Source organism: Gasterosteus aculeatus, chromosome 4, assembly GCF_964276395.1.
Source record: "Gasterosteus aculeatus chromosome 4, fGasAcu3.hap1.1, whole genome shotgun sequence".
Taxonomy (NCBI): Eukaryota; Metazoa; Chordata; class Actinopteri; order Perciformes; family Gasterosteidae; genus Gasterosteus; species Gasterosteus aculeatus.
The window spans coordinates 238,743-247,500 of record NC_135691.1 but is presented as its reverse complement, the minus strand read 5'-3'; the positions used below and the strand labels follow the sequence as shown (position 1 = coordinate 247,500).

Below are 8,758 nucleotides of genomic sequence, written 5' to 3'. Positions count from 1 at the left end.
AGGTGTTCGAAGAGACGGTGAACGTGGTGAGAGGGGTGAGAGGGGTGAGAGGGGTTGGATTCAGAGACCTGGAGGCGAACAAGTCCTGCAGGGACGGCAGATTGCAGCCGATCAGCCTCTCTGCAGAGCGGAGGACACGCTGCAGCCTGCCCTTGTCCTTGGCTGTGGCTGCAGCGTACCAGACGCTGATGGAGGAGCAGAGGATGGACTCCATGATGGCCGTGTAGATGTGGACCATCATCGTCTTTGGCAGGTTGAATTTCTTCAGCTGCCTCATTCATGGGGGGGCTTGTAGGTGTTTAAAGCCTCTCCAAACCAAAGCAGAGCCACTTGCTGAGAACTGTACTCAGCATAGTTAGCATAGTAACTAGCAGAAATACAAAAAGCAACAAGTGGAACCAAATTCAGAAAATAAAGATGACAAGCATGAAGTGATCTATATTTATGTCCCATTTACGGTATTTAAATGTATTTTTATTATTTACACAGAGGACAGGAAGTGACGTGATAGGAGATTTCAAAGGAGATAATAGACGTTATTTGAGGACACTGATGATGGATGAATGTGTTTATTGGCGTGTGGTGGTCTGGATGGAGGAGCTGCTTCTTTGAGATTAGATTTGATCAATTAGCAGATGTGTAGATGATGGATGGTACTTTGGGATGATGAGGAGACTCAAACATGGAGGATGGAAATAAATGGAAACGTGAGTAAAGTAATGTCATCAATGGTTCTGTTGTGTTTTTGTTTATTAATCACACGTTTAAAACTAGTCTATTAGTCTAAGTCTATGAGCCCTCAGAAGCCTCCATTTAAGAGACAGGGCTGGTGAAAAAAGACAAATTCACCTCCTTTAATCTAAAAACTGTGGATGTGTGTGACCGTGTGTGCGTGTGTGTATATATGTGTGTGTGTGTGTTTGTCGGTCTCATGCAAACAGAAATGAACTACATTGTTTCATTTTTCCCGCCTCTGATCTGTCATCAGATCTCTGATCTTGTGTGTCCCGTCTCCGATGTGAGGAAAGCCGAGGGTACCAGTGTGTGATGGGGTCTCATGTGGTCTCCCTCAGGTCCAGAAGAAAGGGCAGACCAGCAGGAGGACTTCATGATCAGCTCGCTCTGCTCCTGAGAAGAACCGTGACACCTTTCAGACAGCATGGACTTTGTGATGAAGCAAGCTTTAGGTGGTGAGTACTCAGACGTCCTGCAGCAGACATTACGGGTTGAGGTGGGAACCCTAAACACAGGTACGACTTTAGCTGAGCATGATGCGTCTCCTTTAAAGTATGTCCGTAGCAGGTCAAGGGATATAGAAATGCTCTCAGGGGTCAGAGGTCAACGCCTTCTGCAATCAACGCTGTGAGAAGCAGACACTCTGTCTCTCCTCGTCCACTCATCCTCGTCTCCTCCATCCTTCAGTCCGTCCTGTACTCCTCCTTCTCTAAAGACTCCTCCTCTTGCTCCCCCCCCCCCCCCTGGGAGGTACTTGACCTCCCACAGTGCAGCTCTCTGGTGCTGTGACCTTTCCTCCAGGAGCAGACCGGTGTGTGTTCATGGACCAGCTGCTTCTTCACACACACACACACACACACACACACACACACACAGGCAAACAGACACACATATACAGGTCTTTTGGTAAATCATGGTGTCTTCGTTGGCATCAGATCCCAGTGGGCGGTCTGTGATGATCACGCGTTGACCGAGCTGACAGCGGGACATCCACTGGAAGATTAAAGAATATATCCGCAAATATATGTGTCCGTCCCCAGCGACGTCACGGGTGATAAGGGCCGTTGCCTAGCAACAAATACGAATAGTTATCACTGACAGGAAATAAATGAGTGTCACCAACGTGCACAGAGGCCTCGTCTCTAGGCGGCTGGAGGAAGAAGATCGATTCTGATTTGGGGTTCTTTTCTTTCGATGATGTTCAGTGTCACGGTTTAGATCTTTCGATGAGTTCACAGGACAAAGTTTGTGCCTCCACCAGGATATTGAACATCTTGGTTGCTGGTCCTCTTGTCTCATGTGACAGGTAACGGTGGTGTAATCTCTGAGCCGCCCTTCATTTCCTGTGAAGACGGCGACGAGAAGGTTTGGCCGTGTGATCATGTGACCCGTCTCCTGGGATCTACAGGGACGTAGCCTTGGAGACGGAGGTCGTCGCTGCTTCTCATCTCGTCTTTGCATAGAAGTCCCCATCGTCAGGTTTACAAAGGGGAGGAGCCTAAATGAGTTGGAAATGAGTCGCGATTAATAAACACGATGTCATCAAACATTTTACGGACACACAAGGTGATGTTTGTTTTGTTGGTCTGAATGCTGATGTTTATCTCAAGATGTCTGAAGGTCTACCAGGTTGTTTGACGCCAACACTCATGGTTCACAGAGGATGAAATCTGGCAGGTTTTCATTCATTTGTTTTTTTGTAAGAATGAATCAAGGAGGATTTACAGAAGAACCAGAAACAGAAGCAGAGCTATCGCCAGCCGCCCGAGAACCTCTCAGTTCAGCGAAGATACTTGGTCTCTCCAGATGTTCCCTTACGGAGGAAGAACCTGTGAACATTCATCACCAGATGTTCCTCTAAGGCGGAAGCACCTGTGAATCGTAATCTCCAGATGTTCCTTTAAGGAGGAAGCACCTGTGAACATTCATCACCAGATGTTCCTCTAAGGCGGAAGCACCTGTGAATCGTAATCTCCAGATGTTCCTTTAAGGAGGAAGCACCTGTGAAAATTCATCTCCAGATGCAGTAAGGCCGAGATCCTCCTTGTGGCAGTGGCAAGTGGGTGGCAACTTTGTGACAGGCAGCGGCAATCGCCAGTAAATCAGTCGGCGTCACAACGGCACGCTGGGTGGGAGGAGCCAATTTTTCCCAGAAACAACTGTTATTTGTACGACAGGTCAGCTGCTGTAAAAAAAATTTATTTTATTTAATTTTATTTGAGACACGTGAGCCCCCGTCTTCTTATTACAGAGGCTAATTTTAGGTTTGGACCGGCGGGTTCCGTGTAGGGGGTGGGGCTCTCAAGTTTGATGCCACCCACTTGCCACTGCCACAAAGAGGATCTCGCTGTCACTCTCCAGATCTTCCTTTAAGGAGGAAAAACCTGTGAATCTTCATCTCCAGATGTTCCTTTAAGGAGGAAGAACCTGTGAATCTTCATCTCCAGATGTTCCGTTAAGGAGGAAGAACTTGTGAACATTCATATCCGGATGTTCCTTTAAGGAGGAAGCACCTGTGAACATTCATATCCAGATGTTCCTTTAAGGAGGAAGAACCTGTGAATCTTCATCTCCAGATGTTCCGTTAAGGAGGAAGAACCTGTGAACATTCATATCCAGATGTTCCGTTAAGGAGGAAGAACTTGTTAACATTTATATCCAGATGTTCCTCTGACGAAGAAGCTGTGTTGTCTCAAGATGTTCCTCTAAGGGGAATGAATCAGGTGTTTGTTTCATATTCACCTCTCTTCTCTGTCCAGGAGCCACCAAAGACATGGGGAAGATGCTGGGGGGGGAGGAGGAGAAAGACCCTGATGCATCCAAGAAAGAGGAGGAGCGTCAGGAGGCGCTGAGGCAGCAGGAGGAGGAGAGGAAGGCCAAGCACGCCCGCATGGAGGCCGAGAGGGAGAAAGTACGGCAGACCATCAGGGACAAGGTTTGCTGCTTTGACTCCTCTCGCCCTTCACCTCCTTTATTCTCCTTTTCTTTTCCTCATCTTATCCCTTTGTCTCCCCTTCTACTTCTTTCCTTTTTCTTTTCTTCCCCTTTTCCTCTCATTTGCGTCTCATCTCCTCACTGTCTCCCCTCGATCTCCTCTTTGTTGCTTTTCTGTTTCTTCTCCGTCATCTCTTTTTTTGAAATGAAGCTTCCAGTCGTCTCAAGTTACACCACCAAGGGATTTTAATTAGTCCCCCTCATGTCCCTCTCATATCTCCTTTATGCCCCCTCTCCCCATTGTCCCCCTCGCCCCCCCCATCAGTACGGGCTGAAGAAGAAGGAGGAGAAGGAGGCGGAGGAGAAGGCGGCCATGGAGCAGGCCTGCGAGGGCTCCCTGACTCGTCCTAAGAAGGCAATTCCTCGGGGATGCGGAGACAATGACGAAGAGGACGAGGAGAGCATCCTGGACACCGTCCTCAAGTTCCTGCCCGGACCTCTGCAGGACATGTTCAAGAAGTAGAAGGAGGCGGGTTCGACAGTAGATCTGTGCGTGTGGGGGGTTCTGGGCGGTTGGGAGCATCTCACTGCCTTTCTGCAAATCCTTTACGTCCTTCTTTTTCTACTCTTACTTGTGATTTGACACTTCTTACCGCCCTCTGTCCTTACCGCCCTCCTGTCCTCTGTCAGACATTCCAATGGGTCTGCTGCCGGAGGACGACGGGTGGAGCATGTTTAGGTTTTTTCTACAGTTCGAACCTCAGCGTTTATATTCCAATCAGAGTCGCGTTTTGAGTTTGAGTGTTGTGTGTCTTCTTACATTGTCTTCCAGCAGAGGACACGTCAATAATTCAATGTCTCTGTTAGCAACATTAAATGTCTCTGATGGGGACATTGAAAGGTCTTCAGACGATAACATCTCAGCTACTTACACTGCCGCCGAGCTACAGACGGCTGAAGATCTGTAGCAGATTTATATTTTCTTTGAATCTCATTTTTTAAAAATGAATCCATGTGTCTTTGTCCAGAAATGGGGCGACGTCCCGGTGGTTGTTAGTGAGCGTCCCGGTGAAGACAATCGAGGCTCGGCCCGCTGGAGGACAGTGGGAGGAGCATGTACCTCCTGTCACACCCTCTGTGATTGGTGGAAAGAGGGTTACACGCACTTGATTAACTGTCTGTTTTCTGCTCTCTGTTTATTGTCAACACACAGATGCAAACATCAGGCCTTTTCTCAGCTTAGGGACATTTCGCGAATGTGCCGCCATGTTTACAGCCACGTCCTCGTGTTTCTTTTTGCATGGAGGCCTGCGGGAGTCCAGCGTGTTGCATGAAACCCAAAGAAAAGCCCAAAGTCAAGTCCTCTTCGTCCTCTAGTATCCTGAGACTGAGGAGGCGAGGCCTCTGATCTCACAGGACCTCCTTCAGAGCGTCCTCATTAAGCCTCTAGATGTCTCGTTGTCCCTGTCATGTCCCCTCTGCTCATTGTCCCTGTCATGTCCCCTCTCCTCATTGTCCCGGTCATGTCCCCTCTCCTCATTATCCCTGTCATGTCCCCTCTCCTCATTGTCTCTCTCATGTCCCCTCTCCTCATTGTCCCTCTCATGTCCCCTCTCCTCATTGTCCCGGTCATGTCCCCTCTCCTCATTGTCCCTCTCACGTCCCCTCCCCTCATTGTCCCTCTCATGTCCCCTCTCCTCATAGTCCCTCTCACATCCCCTCTCCTCATTGTCCCTGTCATGTCCCCTCTCCTCATTGTCCCGGTCATGTCCCCTCTCCTCATTATCCCTCTCATGTCCCCTCTCCTCATTGTCCCTCTCACGTCCCCTCTCCTCATTGTCCCTCTCATGTCCCCTCTCCTCATTGTCCCTCTCATGTCCCCTCTCCTCATTGTCCCTCTCACATCCCCTCTCCTCATTGTCCCTCTCATGTCCCCTCTCCTCATTGTCCCTCTCACGTCCCCTCTCCTCATTGTCCCTCTCATGTCCCCTCTCCTCATTGTCCCTCTCATGTCCCCTCTCCTCATAGTCCCTCTCACGTCCCCTCTCCTCATTGTCCCTCTCATGTCCCCTCTCCTCATTGTCCCTCTCATATGACGTTTTCACAAACACGAGCGAACCATTTGTTTAACTAGAAGCTTTTCAATAGTAGAAGTCGTATTGTTTAGATCGCAATAATTACTTTAAATTATAAAAGAGAGAGAATTGTTTGGTGTTTTCTGGAAAAAAATACTAAAATACTAAAAGAAAATACACTATGTGTGTATATATGTGTGTCTATATATATACTGTATATAACTATGTGTATGTGTGTGTATATATATACACACACATACATATAGTTATATATATATATATATATATATATGTACACACGTGTATATGTGTGTATATATATATATACACACACACACACAGAGTGTTTGTTGTTGTCTGACGTTTGGTGAAGCTGAAGGACGATATTATTTAATTTACCCCGAAAGTCCAAAACTGAAACAAAATGAAACAAAAGCAAAAGTAAATAAACAAAAGCTAATTTGGTTGAGACTTTATCATTAAAGTTTATCATGTAAATCAGCCGTTTGGCCTTAAGCCTTTGGCGTTGAGACCAGTGTGAAGAGGAGGTCACGGCCATGCGTCATCATGTCATGTGACCTGCCTCTAGAAAAGGGCTATCGCCGCCTCCCCTGTGCCGTTGTTCTGTTTGTGGATCCAGCAGGGGTCGCAACACGTTGTGGACTTCAGACACATCGTTGTTTGACAGTGTGGTGAAGATTCTCTTCTTCGTGACGCGAGGCTCGAGGTTCACAGAGTCCCTCTGAGCCGCACACTGATGAACCGCGTGGAACCTCTCTTGATGAGTGTGGATGTCAACATGAAACGCATTCAAACACATGGAAGGTTTTGCCAATGATGGAACACCGAGATAAATGAGATTAGAGCTGAAACTCTGGATCCTTGAAGCATCTTCTGTTCTCAGGACATTCAGAGGAACACAGAGACACCTTCCAACCTCCTTTACTTCTGGTGATGTCTCACGACTATCACAGCACATGTTTACCTAAATGAGATGCAGAGACCTCTGGAGATGGAGAACTTTCCTCTGAATGTCAGCGTAGCTTGGCTGGACTGTATTAAAGTCATCACATTCGTTCGATAATCCGGCAAACGCTAACAGGCTAACAGCTCCATTTCACAGCTCGCCTCGTCGCCACCTTTATGTCCCCCCAGCAGGGGACGAGATCCTTTGAATACATTCCAGTTGTTAGGACGTTTGTACCTGAACGCACAAGCGTTACACGGAAAGCAAATTCCTTTTAGCTCGGCCGACCGTGCCCCCCCACGCCGCGACCTTGTCCTGGTCCCTTATTTAGGATTTAAAAAGAGACCAGAACTGGATGAAAAGGAATGGATTCTTCTTAAAGTTCCTAGATTTTGAATGGGGTGAATTTCTTAACCATTCCAAGTGAAATTATTTCAGGATGCAGAAATTAAGAATGTGAAATGTAGTTTTCTGTGCTTTGTGTGACTTAGCTGCATGTTGTGTACTCGGTGTGGAGCCCAATCACTGTAAACCGTACCATTCTTTTTGGAAATGAAATGCATAGCACTAATAAAACAGGTTTATAAAAAGCTACCGGCCTTTTATTTCTGGTTTCATAGCATAGTATATTTCATACGTTATTTTATGACAAACTTCTCTGTGCTGCAAAGAAGCCTTCAACAATTTAAGTCTATTGGTTGGTTGGTTGGTTTTTGATACTGTGTAGTAACATAGAGCACCACGAGGGGGCAGCAGAGCTCCGTGTTGTGACCTCAGAGTGGATGAACCACTGAGACCAGAAGGGTTCTCTGTGCTCTTCTTCACACTGAAGAAGAAGAACCAGCTGGTCTTTGTGTTGTCGTCTTCTATCGTGGTTTCGCAGGTCTGACTAGGTGCAGGACACCTGGTCAGATCCAGAGACCAAGACCAGCTGTAAGACGAAGACGTCCAGTCAGATCTTGATACCAGAGGACATACTTCCTTCCTAGAGGTGATTGGTTGAAGTTATCAAGGAATTTTCAGCAAATACAGATGTCAAAGAACCAGCAGCTAACCATCACCATCACCATCACTATCATCATCACCATCAACAATCCGCAAACCGCTTATCCTGCACAAAGGGTCGCAGGGGGCCTAGAGTCTATCCTGCCAACTTCGGGCAATTGGTCGCCAGCCAATCACAGGGCTACACACAGAAAAACAACCGTTCACACTCACATTCACACACCTACGGGCAATTTAGAGTCCCCAATTAACCTGATCCCCAGAGCATGTCTCTGGACTGTGGGAGGAAGCTGGTGAACCCGGAGAGAACCCACGCAGACACGGGGAGAACACGCAGACTAAGACTAAGCTGCTTAAGGGAGTTTTTCCTTTAGTTAGCACGTCTTTACTGGATATTATGAATCTGTTGAGAGGACATGTACGACAGTCCCTCAAGGTAGCTGGAATTTAACCTCTTCTTAAGAAACCTACTCTTGCTCTTATTGCTGGACCTCAGTGCCTCATTTGACACCATTGATCATTGTATCCTGTTGCAGAGACTAGAACATTTGGTTGGTATTAAAGGAACTGCTCTTAGCTGTTTTAAATCCTATTTATCGGATCGATCTCAGTTTGGGCACGGAGTCCCACAAGGTTCGGTGCTTGGGCCGATTTTATTTACTCTGTATATGCTTTCTTCGGGCGATCTTATCAGGAAACACCGCAAAAACTTCCATTGTTATGCAGACGATACTTAACTGTATCTGTCGTTCAAGCCAGAAGAGACGGACCAGCTAGTTAGACTTCAAGAACAAGTTATCTTGATAGGCCCACAGCGCTTTCGAAGTCAGCTGTCACGTGAATTGCTCTGGTACCCAGCAGCAGCGTCAAGAATCTTGCAGTTCTCTTTGACCAGGATGTGAACTCTCGTATAAAGAAGACTTCAAGGACTGCCTTTTTTCATCTACTTAATATATCGAAAATCAGGAACTTCCTGTCTCAAAGTGATGCAGAAAAATGAGTTTGTTACTTCTAGACTGGACTACTGTAATTCTTTGTTATC

General features: G+C 47.0%; 1 protein-coding gene across 1 annotated transcript in view; it reads left to right on the top strand.

The window, feature by feature from the left end:
- The window catches only part of LOC120818173 (complexin-2), an 11,905-nt gene extending 4,604 nt beyond the window's left edge, over positions 1-7,301 (top strand). The window contains exons 2-4 of the mRNA XM_040175034.2: positions 1,074-1,190; positions 3,495-3,670; positions 3,995-7,301. Coding sequence (XP_040030968.1) covers positions 1,160-1,190; positions 3,495-3,670; positions 3,995-4,192 — 405 coding nt within the window. The 5' untranslated portion in view covers positions 1,074-1,159 and the 3' untranslated portion in view covers positions 4,193-7,301. The remainder of the gene's footprint in view (positions 1-1,073; positions 1,191-3,494; positions 3,671-3,994) is intronic.
- The last annotated feature ends 1,457 nt before the right edge of the window (positions 7,302-8,758 follow it).